A 17,817-nucleotide genomic window follows, 5' to 3' on the forward strand; every position below is an offset into this window, starting at 1 on the left:
TTTCAATGATATTTTATCATTTTATTTTGTAAAATGTTCTAACGTCAGAGTTCCATTTTCTTGGAACATTATTCTATTTTTTTCAAAATATCTATAACTTGAGAAGTATTTGAAAAATAAACGATTTCTGATTCTGAACGATTCTGAAAAAATTAATTTTATTTTAAATGAAGAATAATCAATGTATTTTAAATCATTTAAGATATTATAATTCTAAGAATAATTTGTAATATAATATCAATCAATATAAAATAAAAACTAGACTATATATTTCTTAAATCACTTGTGCGAATAATGAAAAATTTGAGGTAACATAATATTACAAAAAAAAATATTACAAATCGATAATTCTATTAATAATAATCGAAATAATAATAGAACAAGTTCTTCTCAATTACATACAAATCACTGAATGCTAAATAAATTAAATAATATCGAATATGTTAAATAATAATGAATGAAAAAAAAATTTAGAAATCCAATCGATCACGAATTTCTGCATTTAATCTCGTCAATCACTTTCGTATCGTTGTATAAAGTATTGTAACAAAACGAGTATAACAAAACGAGAAAAAGTGTAATGTACAGTTTAATCACGGACTAGCATGACATGAATACGTACATAAATTAAATAAATTAATCGAATGTTCGGCCTGGATTGCCAATTAAGGGTTAATTAAGTTGCCGAGTTCATAGATTTTATGATACGTCTCCATTGTGTTATTTAACGAGATGTATAATTTCGAAGAAAATATACGGGAACAATTTGTAATAACCGTGATCTGAATTTATGGCGACGATGGAGATTTTTATTTCCAGTTATCGAAGATGTCTCTTTTTTTATCATGAAAATGGCGAGATATAAATGTATCAATTATACAAGTATAAGAGTATCTATGAATATTAGAACATTGGAGTTTCCTCATTAAGTTTATAAAAAACTATTTATTAAGATATAATGAATTTGCAGAGAGAAGACTATAGCTTTGTAATTACGATAGAAATTATATGCACGTCATATATACTATAAACAAACTATGTAATACTATTAACGATTGATAACTCTTCATAAATTTGAAAGCTAAAGTCAAAAAGATAGGTGTCAAAAATAAGAAAAAATATCGAGAGAATTATTATTTTAAATTCGAATCAATAAGTTTCATTCGATTTTAAAATAAAGAAAGCTGAAATTTTACAACGCGTATGAACTCATCACTACGCTTCACATTATACCTTGTATCGATTCAACTAAGAGAAACATTTTACCGTGGCAAGATGTCTTCACCCAACGTCGTCCATAAAGTAGATAAAAACGCGGAGGCAGCGATCCGTTGGTAAAAGCCTCGCTCCTCGATGATGGCAAACATACTCGATGTTTAAAAAGAAGAAAAAGGAAAGAAAGAGAAAGAGAGAGAGACTTCGTACTTTTGTGAAACACGTATGGGAGTGTGGATCGAGGAAGACGAAGAAAGAGAGATCTTTGGAAAGAAACAATTCGTTTTAAACGTCGACCGGATAAAATTTACGGTAGTTAATGTAATAATCCCTCCTAAGTGAGAGTTTGATATAGTCTCGCAGTTTTAAAACAAGGAATTGTATAAAGATATATAAGGTGTTCCTTTTAAACGAGAACAGTTGGATATAAGGAGAAATGTTTTGATAAATGTTGTTTTCTTATCTTAATTAATAATTAATAATTAATAATTAATTAATAGCCTAAATAGAATTAGGAACAAAATGAATTTCTCAAGATAATTTTTCAATTGTGATAGCTATTTCAGAATTCTATCGTATAATTTTGAATCATTGATTCCATATAAAAAAGAATTTTTCCACGTTCCTGAATATTTTTGATCTCGTTTTATTCTACTCTTGTTCATTGTATTCATCGAAAAATCTCAATATCTGCCATTGAAGAGAAATTCTTTTCGATTTTTCATTCAATATATTAATCGATTCTCCATAAAATACGATATTTTACTCGAACGATATTTAATTTATTTATTTCTTCGTTACAATCTTTGTTAAAACATTTTTTTTCTCTTTTCGACTTTTGAACCCCACCATTGTTTTACTGTTTAAAGATTTAAACACGCTGCACAAAAATTTTTTCCGTGCCCGACTTATCCTCAGTCGAGCAGAATAATCTTCTTAGTCCGATATCGTTTCGCATTTTTACCCCCGTCACGGGGGTGGGCGTGTAAGGTTGGAAAAAGATGGGGAGGGAGAAAACAAAAAGAAAGAGAAAGGAAGGAACAATGGCGGGGAAGGAAAAACGCAGTGGCCTTCTAAACAAAGGAAAAAATAGAGGGGGATAGGGAGAACGGGAGAAAGGAATGTAAGTAAAAATAGAATAGGAAGAAAAGAAGGAAAAGCTGGCCGTTGGGACCAGAACGCGTTCCCATTGTGTATATGCGCACGGATGCATATTATCGTTGGCCCCAATAGCCTCGCGTGGTGTTCGATCTGAACGAAAATATGTATGCGTGTAAGAGAAAATGACGAGAGATTGATACTTTACGAGTATTTATTACCGTATCGATCGCGAATGGATTTTTGATTGGTTCGTTAGAATTTTTTTAATATCGCGTCTCGAGTTTGATTGATCGTCTTGATTTGACACCATTTTTAATATTTGGCGGATGGCACTTACATAGTACTTCGAGTAGATTTTGTTTTTCTTAGAGCGGAATGATGTTTGTTTTTAATGTAGTCAATGGTCTTATTGCATTTGGTATTTCTTTAAGCAAGTTTTGATTTTTTTAAGGAGAATTTGATCAGTGACTCTTGTTTTTATTATTATTGTATTCGTTAATCCTAGTAGATTTTGATTTTTTGGGACAGAAATTGCATCGAAGTGATAGAGAGGATCCATCATATTTCTTTCAGATTAAAATCTGACATAATAGATTGGCCATTTTGACTAAAAATTTATATACAGATAATGGAGGTTGATAGCGATGCATTGACAAAGATTGATATGGTGCGGCATCCAATAGTTAATAATTTTCCAAGAACATCGCGTCAATAAGATAAAATTTGGTTAATTATTTTTAAGATAAAAATTATTAGAATTGTCTTAATTATTAAAAAAAAATCTCTTTGAGATCTCAAAAAATTTATTCATCAAATTCAAATTCCAATTTTATTCTTATCGCTTCAAAATCTCTATACCAAAACTATATCTAATTAATATTGAATTTAGATTTCATATAAACACATTTCAATAAAAAATTACCAATTCCAAAAAAAAAAGCAAAATCACATTTCATTATATTTCTGACCTACAATTTACATTTTTCAGGCAAAGCATGGAAGAGACGCGGTTCTCCTGTTCACTTCCATATAAAATCCTTCTATATACGCGTACACGGAACAGTGACCAGCTTGGCAGTGCTTGGACCGATCGATTTTTCAGTATTTCCGCGTGTATCGATACCCTCTCGTCCGCGGTTCCCTTTTTTTCCCCCCTCCTCTTTCATTCTCTTTCCTCCGCCATCCTCCAAGTCATACCACTCTTCCTCTCCAACCTTGCTAAATGGATTATCATCGTTGGGGATTTCGAGCATCGGCCTTTGACGTAACGAGAACGACGAGTGCGAGAAACGGTGGCGCGAGTTCGAAGGCAAGGCGCGCATGTCGATGCTCAAGGCAGCCAATGGACTGGTTGAAATATTAAACGGGAGCAAAGACCCTGTTCTCGTGCACCACGTAGCCATGGTTCAATTTCTACGCCGGCGGCGGCCTAGGTGTGGGGAGAGGGGTTGAATGAAAATAGACGACGACACAGGGTGAAACGAGGTGGGTGGCGGTTGGGATAGAGACGATGGGAGAGTCGAGAGTTAGGATTTCGACGACACTACCAGCGACATCTACATTTCGCGACTGGCTGCAAGGACGCAAAAAGAAGAGGGACGCCTCCCCACCAATCGACCGCGCATGCGCGATTTGTGAAATCTCGGTCCGCATTCGAAGTATAATATGAGGAAATTTGCCACTTACTGTGTATAGAATGGTTCCAAATCGGTGATATTCTTGAATTTTGGTAAAGATATTTTGAATATTCTTTTTTTTTTTTAAATACGTATTGTATTTAATTTTTTTTTTATTTTATCTTTTTTAGTTTGGAAAATTAACGTAATGCATAGGTTACGTGACAAATATTTCTGCTTTGGAGTAATGCATAGGTAAGTATAATATGATAGTTAAAATTTTTAGATGATATGTGATATACATTTTTTTATTAAAGAATTTTTAATAACGTTTGATTCTTTTTATCTTTAATCTTGTTATATATTATTTTATAATTTTTTTTACTTATCTGTTATTTATCTTCTGATGAATTCGAAAATAAATATTTTTTTTGTATAATAATGCAAAGAAAATCGTAGGAGTATACGTACAATATAAATATACACGTGAATTGAACGTGACCTTAAAAACTTATAAAATGTCATCACGTAAAGGTCAAGTGATTAAAGTTAAAACTTTTAGTATCCATGGAATAAAAATCTTGCAACAAAACGTGTTATAATTAATTGATATATAAGGAAACGTATAGCGATTTCTAAAAAAAGAAAATGTAATCTTTAAATATTTAAAATATCTTCATTTCTAAAAAATACACTCCATGAAAAAAAGCAAATAAACGTCTGCACGAAAAGCATCGCCTCCAATGCACCATTTGAAACCATTTTACTTCGTTCTCCTCATACCAAATGCACGAACATGCAAATTCTCTTTTTAAGTACGGACGTGGAATTTTTTATTTTTAATTTCAGACTGCAATCCGGAAGTTAAACTCTGAAGTAAATACCGACCTCAATCTTATATCTTACATTTAAAATATAAATTTTCATAAGTAATTGGTGCCTCTGATATAGGGGATTTAATTTCATCTAAAAAAATTTCATCTTTTATCTTCCAACATTTTTATCGCGTTTTTAATTCCGAAACATCCTTCCATTCAAAATATCAACTTTCACGAGTAACCAAATTCACATCTCTCGCGCAACAATTTCGCCCAAGGAAATTTTATTTTTCATCTTCTACTACATTTTTTTTTTTTGTTTTCACATAGATCATCCTACACATCACGTAACTGACGTCTCGTAAAACATCTACTCATTTCAAATATCAACTTTTTCCAACAAAATTTTTTATTCTCTTGTATTTTAAACCCATACAATTATCCCACTCGCTACTGAATGATACACTCTGTGCATCTCTTTTCATCGCGACGATTAACTGTGAAGGGATATTGTGCGTGAGTCGTTAAGAAAATTCGATGAGGAGAATTAGCAGCATTGTAGAATAACGACAGGTGTTTGTTTCCGGGCTCAGACACGATTGAATAAGCGAAGTGATGACGAGGTGTACGGAGTGGACGATTTAAGGGGGCTTGTTTTGGGGGATGATTATGCGGTCTCGAGGAAGTTTAGCTGAGTGGAAGGGGATGTTTAATAGAGTTGCAGTGTCAGTTTTATTAATGCGATGAAACGTGTCGTTAAAAGTATCCGGGGGATTATTGTTGCCTTGGAGGGTTCCGCTAATATTATTTAGATAGATTATTATTTACACGAGATTGTGAAAATATTATTTTTTATTAATTAAGTTATATTAGATTAATGAAGAACGAGTCGAGCTTTTCCCGTGATCTTTCGTACATTTAATTTGTGAAATTGTGATCACGTTGCAATATAAATTTTTTAAATTTGAATAAATCTACATGAAGTAAATAAAATTATCTTTGTATTCTTCATAAGTTTTTCTTCGTATTCAATCCAATTTTCAACTGGCTAATACAATTTTCACGTTAAATAAAATTCAAAATTCGCCAACCTCGTCCATTTTTCCACTTCGATCTCGCCGGGATCTTATCCTGCCAACGATGCATGCAATGCAATTAGAAATTAACCCGAACCATCCTAGGATATTCAATAATACGATATATCAATACGCGTGATTGGCAATTGCGGTTTGCTCGAAACACCTGTGTAAGATAGACCGACCACGATATATGTGGATTAATGCCTCCCCCAACCATGGATAGATACGCGGAAAATTGCTTCTCGTGCAACAAGAAACCGCTAAATGCGCCCGAACGTCACCAAGAATAGAGTTTCGAATATCGGTGCACGAGATGTTATCCAAACTTGAAACCGAAACTATCCCGGAGCATAGATGGGCAAAATTTTAAATAGTTGAAGTTGTTGCTAAGTTGGTAAAGTTACTTGGATAATTTATTATTATACACGTGGATGAATTAATGAAGAAATGGATAGCATTCTGATAAGTAATTAGGTATAGTATTACTTTATTCGAAATTTTTTTAACTTGATTTTTTACAGTATGATGGATTATTGAATAATTCTTTCATAATAATTATACGATTTTCTTCGGGTATGTTTTTTTTCGCATCAGGTAATTAAAATTTGAAAATAATAATTGGAAATAATTACAAATTGATTGCATTCCCTCGAAGTGATGTATTTTATTCAATTGATAAAATAATTAAAATGTTATATGTAATTGATCTAACTTATGATAATACGAAGAACGAAAATAATGGAATTTTGGAAGGTTGATTTCATTGATAAGAAAAATGAATCTTCTTATCTATATTGCAATGCATAAAACGGAATTATTGCTGGATTTTGTAGCACAATTTATTCGCGTATAAAGAAGGATTCACGAAAACTTAAGTAGTTTCTTTAAAAGTTCTGTGACCCGTTTCGAAAACTACTCGTGAAAATAAATTGAAATCGATATCTTTCGGGTATGAAGTTCTATTTTCGAGGATATAACTGTGTATTTTTAAATTCGATATTTTTTTTTCTCCCTCTCTTTTTTCCCTTTTCAATTTATTCGTTATCCGATTGGTGAAGAGAGATTGAAGCAAACTTTAAATCCAGTGTTCATCTATTTTCACTCCACCTCCCCTTTTTTTGGATTCGCGCTTCGAGCTTTTTCCGTATTTTACGATTTGTCTTTCTTTATTTCGATGGTTATACTTCTGAGAAGATATTCTCAAAATCTCATTGTCAAATTTTCAAATATTCTCCCGTAACGCATCAAACTAAATTTACAATAAAGAGAAGAAAAATTCAATTTTTTGAAAGGATCATAATACTTCAGTCAAACTTTCTACTTTATCGATCTTCTATTTCTTCAATCTAATAATAAAATTCATCTGAAATTTCAGATCATATTTCTAAGGTATTAAAAACGACGTAAAAAAAATTTCTTTTCTCATAGGGAATAAATAATAGCACGTGATAAACATTTAAAACGATTTCACCTAAATTAAATGATACTATTTTATCTTTCATTTTTCTTTCTTCTTTTTAATATTATTTTTATTCGTTATACACAAATATCCATGCGTTTCACAGAGTAAATCGAGTTGGCTATTTCGATGGTTACGCCTTTGTGCGATTGAAAATCAAAGGAAGTAATTGACACTGTGGCGAAAGTGGTATTTGTTGAAAAACCGCGAATTTTGGAAACATGTAAAAAAGGATAAATCGAATCGTGTATCGGGTAACTTTGTGGAAAAATTTTTTGATCGATGGCTGTCGTCGAAAGGAAAGTAGATTAAAATTAGACCGATTTAAATTTCGCGCTTAACTTGGCGGATTTTGGCGAAAGAGAAATCGAATGTAAAAAAAGTAATACAAAAAATAGTAAAAAATGATACAAAAAAATAGAAAAAAGGTAAAATTAGAGAGAAAATTGTTTAAAAAATTTTATCAAAAAGTACAAATACTTGCATACATCAAAAATAGAAGATTAGCTTAAAATGTCCTATAATAATTTATTTCCCTATTATATATTCTATAAAAATGAAATAATAGATACGATAAAAAATAACGTCAATTATATTTCACAATTTAGTTTAAACAATTATTTATTAAATTAATCAAAACAATATTCTTCCATTTCATTTATAATTTTTCGCAATTGTCTCTTTCTCTCGCTTACCGCTAGTTTCCTTAAAATGTCCCTATACAATTTCTCACTAGAGAACCAGAAACTCGAACGTTCGAAACTTTGATCGGTAATTTACGAACGCGGAACATCGTTAGCGCCTCCCCCTCCACTTTCCTCGAATCAACTTCTGCGTTCACCAGCCGCGCATAATTCATTCGCGTGTTTGACGTATGTAATAATAGAAACAATGGGACAACGGGGCATGGTAACGCGACAGCAATAACTCATCCGCTGTCCCTGCGCGCATAACTCCTCGGCTTGGCTATCTTTTGAGACACACCGTCGTTGCGCGTTGTTGATTAATCAAACCGAATAATCTGGTCGAGTTGAATTCAAATAATACACAAACCCCCCTCCTTCTCCTTCTATCGCATTCGACTACGCCGGTGTAAACATTAATAATCAACGATAGCGAGATGGGAATAGGTTGGTTGTACGTGTAATGAATTTGATCGTGATCGAGGAGAAAGTAATTTGGATACATTATTTTTCAACGAGTGAAAATTACTTATATTTTGTTTCATCACATGTTTATTTTTATAAGTTTTACGAAGAAGAAAAATTAGAGTGTTGGCCAATTTTTCTTAGAGAATGAACGAAAGATGAGAGTAGTTACTCTGGCAAAATTTAATTTTTTTTTTAAATTTATCTTGGTAAATGATCATATATGCATAAAAATTGAACTGTAATGAGTCTTTTTTAAATAAATTTATTCAATATTGATCTTAGTTTAAATATTTTAGATACACCAACAATGGTTTAAAGCTATATATACTAATAATTACATATCTAAGTATCATAGTGGTGTAAGCCCAATCGATAGTCAATATAATTTTACGTCATTGATATAATTTATTCACTTATTAAATACAATTTAATCGACATAATATAAAAAGAAAAAAAGCACCAAAACCAAAAAATATAAAAATATGTAAAATGTACAAATTGAAAAAAAAGATATCCTTTTTTAAATTTCTTAAAATACGTCATATATCTTACACCACTACGATTCTCAGTTCGACGTAGGCTCAATTTCGTGTCGGGTGCGATAATAGTATATAATTTGTGGAACGTGCACGAAGAATTCTTCACGGTTAGAAAAAAGGAACGTTTGATGCAAGAATATCGTGAATCCATAAACGCGTCTGCGCGTAATAAGTCGATGCAATTTGTACGTTCTTTATTGGATGCATTTGTATTTGGTTAATTACATTGTTACATAGCGTCGGCCATTACTTCGACGTGGTAGAGTTAATAGGACGATAATATACTTTTCGTAACTTGCTTCGCCGCCATTCGGTCTGCGCCTGAAACACGCATCAATGAATTTCTCTCTCTCTCTCTCTCTCTCTCTCTCTCTCTCTCTCTCTCTCTCTCTCTCTCTTTTTCTCGATCCAAGTATTTTCTATTCAAACGAATTTTCAACGTTTCGATTTTTCTCACGCGAGTCAATCATCATCGGTTTAGTTTTGTTTCAATTTATTTCAATTTTTTTTTGGATTAAGTTTTTTTTTAATAAAAAATAATAAATATAGAAAGAAAAATTTAATTTTTATTCGAAGAGAAATTTGATTTAATGAAGTACTATATCGTAACATGTTGAAATAAATTTCTTCTTACAGGAAATTGATAAATTTTTTTCATGTTTTCTTTAACATGGTGTTTCTTTTAATCAAACATTTTAGAAGTGAATCGATTAATAGGTTTAGATATAGTAATTTAATTCTTTAAGAAATATTATTTTCAATATTAAAAGTGATGAAAATTGCTTCATGGAAAATTTCAAATAATAATTTTGCAAAATGTTAAAAAAGATTTCTATATTATTATCCAAGTGAAATACTGAGAACTTTAAAGTTTTTATAATAATTGGCCGATATAGATATACTGTTTGATAAGTAGTTTGATTAATTTTTTTCCAGAATCTTCTTGGTAAAAATAAAACTTTCCAAGAAGCCGTTTCATATCTTGAAAGTAAACGAGAGAAGACTAATACTGCTTGCCAATATTCCTTATTACTCAATTATATTTAGAAACATTTCCCTCAACTTTTTCCAACATTGCACATCGACTATCTCGTTTCATTCTAGCTTACATTTTGTTTACAAATCTAACCAACATTTACTATAAATCCAACAAACTCAGCATTTTTAAAAAATTCGATTATTGAATATTTATATAAAAATATTTTCGTATTCAAATTACAATTAATTGTATTCTCAACTAGTCCACACCATTTACTTAATTCAAAATAATCATATAAAGTACAAATCTAATCTGAAATAATAACTTTTCTCCAAGAAAAGAAAAAATTCAAATATCACATCCTCGGTATCATTATTCTCCAACTATCTATCTACCATCAAAAATAAAATAAAATCCGTGATCTCGGATGTTCTCCGCCATTAGTGACCTCTCTCTCACCGTGCACGACCGCCATAGTTGTTGTCTGGCGCGAGCAGAAAAGTTTCCAGACACTTTTAACACCCTCGGGCGGAATATACTTCAAGTTCACGCGACGTATATAACCCCGCGAATTTCCGCGAGTTCGCCCTAATTAACAAGATGAAAATCGCTTTCGTACCTTCAGGTCGCGGTTAGATACCAGCTTTTGATCATTTTTAATCCAATTTTCAGAGCCACGGTCTCGCCTCGCTTATTATCGCACCGTGAGATCTTATTTTTCCTCCCCCACCTTCCCCCCATCCCCCCAAATATTCGTTTCTTTGGATGAATTCCATTTTAAACTTTTACCCCTCCCCCCTTCTTTCTCCTCCTGGTCGAGGTTTTGAATAGCGAGTTAAGGTGTTAACATGACCGGTGGATGGGCATCATACGTCTTATCCGTGTGATATATTCTATCTATTAACCGTCACATTGTTAAAAATGAAAGGCAGCGAGCTAGGTCCCTGTAATTGCGGAGGAGAATCCTATTGTGGGGATCGTGGAGGATGATGAGAGATAGGGGATGAAGGAGGAGTCTTGAGAAGAGGCGTCCCGTGGACTTATGGCAGTTGTATTAGTTGGATTAGGTTTCTGCAGAGGGCAGAGGTGAGTATTGTGAATGAGAGGAATAATGGAAACATAAGTGAGAAAGAATGATAAAATGCATAAGTTGTGTTAGTTATTTCAGTGAATATAAATGATACAGCTGCAAATACTATAATACTTGAAAATACAGAAGATATAGTATTTTTTTTCCTATTATTTTTCCTATTATTATTATAGGTTAGATGAAATAATAATAATTTAAAGCTAAAAGTCGATATATTAATTTATTATTATATTTTTGATAAGGAAAAATGTGAAATATATTTCTAATTTTCATCAGGAATAAATTGACACGAAATAAAGAATTGAAATTTTGCAGTCATCGTTGTTTTCAACTTGAGATATTCCTCTAAATTCTATTTTTTTTATACTTATTTAAAAAGTAATTGACATATAATCTCTTAAAAGAGATTTTATATAACCACTTTAAAGTTATAAAATCTCGTAACGAACTTTTATTTGTTATTGAAAATAATTTTTATGTAATATTAAATACTGAATCGAGAACACTGATTACGGTTTTTTTTAACCCACTACCAGTTCTTAACAAAAAAAAAAAAAAAATTAATCGATACTGTAATCTGAAAGAATTTATAATCACTTTGGAGCTTTAATTGTAAAGCTTTAATAGATATAAAAGATTTTTCTTTTTCCTTTTTCTTTTTACAAAAGTTTATATAAACTCAGAAAGCAATAATAGCAATAAAAATCATTCGTGTGATGGAAAAATATTCGAACAGAAGAATATAATTAAAAGAACATTTTCGAGTAACTATATAAAAATATTATTAAACTACTTTCAAGTAATGAAACCGTGAATTTTTCATTTAATTAACAATGAATATCTAGAAGAAGAATAGAGTTCCATTTTATCGTATGAATTTTTAACATTACTTCCTTTAAGATAAATTTGAATTTCGTAACAAAATCATATTGAAATTTTAACGCGAGAAAGTCCGTCAAAGCAGATATATGCTTACCTGTTTCTAATATTTTTATGAGAAGAGGAAAAACTGGAAGAAAGACTTCAAGCAAAAAATTTAAAAAATTCTTTTAATTCTTAAAAACAATTAATTCAATTATTTAAAAGAATTTTTTTTCTTTACGTCTTACCTCAGGCCTTAACAGCTTGTTGATGCAATTGATTTTACTGCACAGAATCTCCAATTCCAAACGTTCCTTGCAAAGCTGTCGAAACACACAAATAGAGAAAGTGAGGTTAGGTCGCGTAACTTCATCGGAAGGGGAGAGAAATTTATTCGAGAATAGTACCAACCATTTTCTTCGTCTTCTCTTGAAACACGTCGGTCTGCTGGAGCTGGAAATCAGAAAGCAATTTACCATTTACCGTAACTATATTGTTTCACCGCGTTGTTTCTCGTACTATTCCAACTTATCCGAAGGCAAAACAACGGAATGCACTTTCCACATGGGGCGCATCGACTGGAAAACAAACTTACGTGCTTATGAATACAATTGTAGATCGGTCTGATGTCCGCCACGCTCTTTTTCCGGGGAATTTTCTGCAAATTAAACTTATTTATTAACCTTCCCTCCCCACTGTGTATCTCTGATTTTTCTTAAAAAATTGCCCATGAAAAATACCTTATTTGTTTCCTTTTGAAGCTCTTGAAAATCCTTCTCATTCGAATTGGTCGCTTTTTCATTCTGAGGATTGAAGTGCATGCAAGAATTAAAGAGTAAGTATTTTTTTTTTAAAGAATATTATTAAGATTAACAGATTTAAATTTATTTAAAAATATCTCAAGAAAGGGAATGACGAGATATTTTTATCAACGATAATAAATTTATTAATTTCGAAAGATGATTATAATTATTATTACTTTATTTATTAACAAATTTTTAAGAAAGAAAGAAATTGCACGAAATTCTTTTCTCAAGAATTGTTACTTAATCTAATCTAACCAAGCATAACCTTAAACTTTCATCGTTCCGTGAAACGCACGCGATAACTCTTGTATACACAAAACGTTGAAAGGAATAAAAAAAAAAAAAAAAAGGAACGAAGAGGTACTTGTAAATGAATTAAGATTTCATTTCGTGACAACGTATCTGTATATACAGCCACTTCGTGATTTAATGCTTCGTTACTCTACAATTGTCCCGTTTAATTCGTGGCCGATTTATTCGTCTGGATGAACGAAAGGCAGACAGATCGATAACAGTGGAGAAAAGTATCGTCGACAAGGTGTCTCGCAATTACGATTGTTCGATTTGCATTCTTTTTTCTTTTTCTTTCCTTCTCTTCTCTTTTCCTTTTCTTTTAACTTTTTACTTCTTTAAGAGTTTTGATTAGCGGAAAGATCGAAAGTTTCTATCGATGTTGAAACGGTGAAAAAGGTTAATTTGATCAAACACGAAGTTGCCAACACATCGGATTCGACATTATTTAGCTCGCTTTCCATCGGATTTCGGAATGTTCTTCACTTTTAAAGTAACGACTTTTCTCTTTTTCTTTTCGAGAAATGATCGATTCCTGTCTCTTTAGTTTTCAAAGATGAGCAAGTATTTTTTAAATATTTTATTCGTTGAACTTGTTATCGATTGGTATTATTAAATGTTTATTGTTTTTAGATTGAAAGTAAAAGTGACATTTAATAATTTATAATTTACTGAAAATGCACAACTTTGAAAGGTTTGACACTTTTGCTCTATCAGGAATTAATTTATTTTGCTTAATAAAATGTTGATGATTTTTCCTCCTCGTAATTACATCTTTCATTTATATCTTTGAATTAAAAAATCCAGAAAGAAATATTACGACTAATTATTAATTATTCGATATTACAATTTTTTTTTTAATATAAATCGAAAATATAAATTCACGAAACTATAAATTAATTCTCTTGCAAAATATTAAACGAACGATAATTTATTCATGCGAAATTTGAATATGATTTTTATGTTAAAAAAATTATTTCTAAAAATATATTTTACTATCGAAAAAAGATAATAATATAAATTGTTCGCAAGAAGGAATCTTCGTCGTAAAAATGAGTGCGACTCACCATGTATGAATAGAGGAGGAGAATCAAGATCATGAGTCCAGTTATAAACGTAATGGTCCCGCAGAACGGACCCAAATCAAGCATATTCCTTAACTTAGCGTCCGTCAACAGATATTGGTATAACTAGAATAAAAAAAAGAAAAGAAAAAAAAATCAGACATTCAAAATAAAAAGATTTTACATCTTCTTTTTATCCCTTGGCATACCAAGATGAAGATATTATTAACATTTATGAAAAAAGAATTTTTTTTTTGAGAATATATTTTTAACAAAACACGAATTTTAATATAGTTCGATTTATTTCATATAAATTGTGAAAATATAAAAATTATTTGATTACTTCCTTCGATTTATCAAGAAATTTCAATTTGTTCAGTTTGTTTTTTAAATTATTTTTTAAAATTAAAGCGAATTTTTAAAAAATGAAATTTCTTAACTAAATAGAATAGTTTTTGTATTTTTACAATTTATGAGATGAATCGATTGAAGTATATCGCGTATAAATTCATGTGGCTCCATCTTTATAGTGAAATTCCTTTTAAATTGAATAATACAATCATCGATAAGACGTATCATTATTATTTAATATTACAATCAAGAATTTTCAAGAAATATATTTTTAATAAATATCCATTAATAAAATTTCATTATTAATTTTCTAACGTTCCTAAAAATAAAAAATTTATCTTCTAAGTGACACCCATATATAACAATATACAACTTAACCTAACCTAATAATAATTAAAAACTTATTGCTAATAACAATCTTAAAAAAATACTTGATAAACATTACTTAATAAACAAATTTTTCTCTAATTTTTCCTTTCAAATATATATTCGCAAAATATTATTGGATATCGAGGGTCTGTGAATGACCTCATCTTGGTATGCTAAAGGTTAAAAAGAGGATTTTCTACGGACCAGCCATCGTGGCCCAAAATGATAGGTTTTGTAATATCTGTGGATCCTTGCGATTTCCATGACATCGAGTTTTCGTCCCGCGAAGCTGATAATTCGTCGCTATTGTCACGAGCATCACGTGAATTTGGACGGGCCACGAGAATCGAAAAAACTGACAGTTTTTGGAGGATCGTTTGACATAAAATGATCGATGCGCCCTCTTCAATTTCTCTCCTTGCTGTTCATCTCGTCTTCGATAGACGATTTGTACACAGGATGTCGCGATTTTTCATTGAATTTTTCTATTCGTCCTAGCATCTTAACATTATGCATTTTTACGAGAAGAAAAAGTTGAAAATTTTAATTTCGAGATGTATTCGTTATATTGGAATTTGCAATTAATTGAAAGGTAGGAATAGCAGTAAATACCTACGATACAAATTGATACGGCATATTCAAACAACGACGTTAACTAGAGATCCATGTCAAGAAGCGAATCCTTCGTAATGATATTGTTTTTTAGCAATTGGCTTTCATGTACTTATTTCATATATACGTTTTTATCCTCAATTTTCCATTTTTTTTCATTCCTTTTCTTCATTTGCGATGTTTTTTTTTTGCAACGATCGAGAAATATTTATTTATATTTTCGATCATAATCCGATCATAATCGACGAGATAAAAGAGGTTAGATTAGGTTATTCATTTTTTTTTACCCTAATTTATATTCCTCTTGTATATTTATATCACTTTATATTCCTTTGTAATGATAAAGAAATGCTTATTTATTTTTTCATTGGAATTTTTCACGAGTTCGATATTCGATGAAATATGGAAAGAGGTTAGGTCAATCATTAATCGTTTTTTATTTTTCTATTTTTACTTCTCTCGTATATTTTCGTTTATTTATTCAACAATTTGGTCAATGAGAAAAAGAATTAATTATTCCTTATTTCTCTCTTTTTTAATCCTCTCACTTCTCACTATATCTCGTTTCTTCGAAATAATTTATATGTACATATAGGAATATTTAAAATTCAAATTTTGAATTATTCATTCATAGAAATTATTTAATTTAATATTCTTAAAGAAATTTTTTTTAAAGAAAAAATTTGTAATTCGATGAAAGGAAAAATTAGGTTAGGTTAGATCATCTCGGTTTTTATGGATAATTATATTCCGTGAAATTTAATAATAATTTAATAATTTGATTGCGTTTTCTTTTCTTGTTGTTTCTTTTAATAAGTTTGAACGGTTTGGATTATTTCCGTGTGAGGAAATGGGGGATTACAGTGGTGAATATTGTTTCGCTCTTGCTTCTTTGCGCGTATTGAAAAAAGTTAAATGACGCTTTGAATTTGTATTATTTAATTAAAATTTCGTGTTTATCTTATTTGTATAATTATTTCAATATTTCGATATTATATCGGTGTCAAAGAGTAATAATATTTGTCCTGTTATTACTGTTATTAAATAAGAATGAAAATTTGTAAATTTAATAATTATTTAATCATCTATTCTTTTTTTTTTTGAAAGTCAGTTTTGAATATATGTTTTATCTTTTCAAGTCTTAACGTACTTTTTATTTCTTATGATTAAATATTATATCGATTATTTAATATTAATTTTACTTTTTTTATTTTTACTTCAAATGCTATTATCAATTAAAAATTTATGTACCAATGAATAGAAAAAGAATTACGATCCGATTTTCTTCTTTCGAATCATCTTCGTCAGATAGGTGAATTAATAATTAATTCGTCAGATCAAGATTCTCTTCTTTCTTTTTTTTTTTTCGTATATTCCATTAATTATTAAAATTTTCGATATAGTGAAACTAAAATTATCCATTTACAGCTACAATTAGATTCAAATTTTTTACCTCTTAAATTTCTTTTTCCATATTCTCGACCGAGTTATGAAACGAATTATAAAATATTAATATTATTAACAATTAAAATTTTCGATATAAATTGCCCAATCATAACCAAACTAAGATTCCAATTTTCCCACATAACGATTTTTTCCGTATAATTTTTATCAAATATAACGAAACCAAAATTATCGTATCACGATAATTAAAATTTTCGAAATTTCGATGAAAAAAATGGAATCGTCAAAATTATCGATCAAAGAAATTTTCTTTCCTCATATTCTCGATTTCGATAAGCCTCTTGAAAAATTGTTCGAATCGTTTGGAATCACAGTCGGAATTAAGGAGCAGATTTCCCTCTTTCCAATCACTTTCGATTGAGGTCGCGTAGAATGTTGTATTAACCCCCATCTTAACCACGTCGGAAATAGAATTTCATGACTATTTGTTGGCGTCGTCCGGACGTCCGGACATGGTAGAGTCAGGATATCGGCCGTACGGTATACACCGCATCCGTGTAAAAGACGTCTCTGTAAATTGTGGCGTAAATTGAAAATGTTTCGAAGATCGGAGAAAGGGCGAAGCTTTTCAAGTACGAAGAAACGCTTCACAGTTAGCTGGAAGAATTTCACCGAGTTTTCCAAAGAGGATACACAACCAATGCTGAATCTCGCCTTTTGTCTAGAATGTCTTCCATCTTATCCATAATGTCCAAATGTACGAATGGGAAGGATATGTTTGACGAGAGAGATTTATCCAATTTAATTAATCGTTATAAATAATCAATATTCAGTGAAACGTGTAACGATTCAGGAAAGTATGTCCTTTTGCAAGAAAATTCTTCCAAAGATTGAAAATAAAAATTCAAAAACACTTTTGCATGTTAGAATATAGAGTTATTTTAATTTCTTGCACTGTTTTTTTTTTTTTACTGAAAAAAGAATTTTCAAATTTCTTTCTAGAGAAGAAGTA

At 30.6% G+C, this 17,817-nt stretch overlaps 2 protein-coding genes across 2 annotated transcripts in view; one reads left to right on the plus strand and one right to left on the minus strand.

Moving 5' to 3' along the window:
* Positions 1-17,817, plus strand: part of LOC107994863 (arginine kinase-like) — a 47,187-nt gene that overhangs the window by 12,927 nt on the left and 16,443 nt on the right. The window contains exons 2-3 of the mRNA XM_028665307.2: positions 3,305-4,045; positions 4,124-4,187. Of these exons, the coding sequence (XP_028521108.2) occupies positions 4,141-4,187 (47 nt within the window). The 5' untranslated portion in view covers positions 3,305-4,045; positions 4,124-4,140. The remainder of the gene's footprint in view (positions 1-3,304; positions 4,046-4,123; positions 4,188-17,817) is intronic.
* LOC108000617 (uncharacterized) lies at positions 9,161-15,133 on the minus strand. The gene is made up of 7 exons (XM_062080022.1): positions 14,994-15,133; positions 14,073-14,195; positions 12,649-12,711; positions 12,504-12,566; positions 12,320-12,361; positions 12,157-12,231; positions 9,161-9,299 (listed from the first exon to the last, which is right to left on the minus strand). Exons 1-7 carry the CDS (start codon positions 15,051-15,053, stop codon positions 9,225-9,227), a joined length of 501 nt encoding a protein of 166 aa, XP_061936006.1. The 5' UTR covers positions 15,054-15,133; the 3' UTR covers positions 9,161-9,224.

This window comes from Apis cerana, linkage group LG1 (genome assembly GCF_029169275.1).
Source record: "Apis cerana isolate GH-2021 linkage group LG1, AcerK_1.0, whole genome shotgun sequence".
NCBI classification, from domain to species: domain Eukaryota; kingdom Metazoa; phylum Arthropoda; class Insecta; order Hymenoptera; family Apidae; genus Apis; species Apis cerana.

Bases quoted from the DNA above. Each gene is read 5' to 3' on its own strand.
- LOC108000617 (XM_062080022.1), bottom strand. From the start codon at position 15,053: ATGGAAATCGCAAGGATCCACAGATATTACAAAACCTATCATTTTGGG. The intron at 12,567-12,648 runs GTATTTTTCATG...TTTAATTTGCAG, and splicing joins TTCAAAAGGAAACAAATAAG to AAAATTCCCCGGAAAAAGAG. The intron at 9,300-12,156 runs GTAAGACGTAAA...TGCGTGTTTCAG, and splicing joins ACAAGCTGTTAAGGCCTGAG to GCGCAGACCGAATGGCGGCG.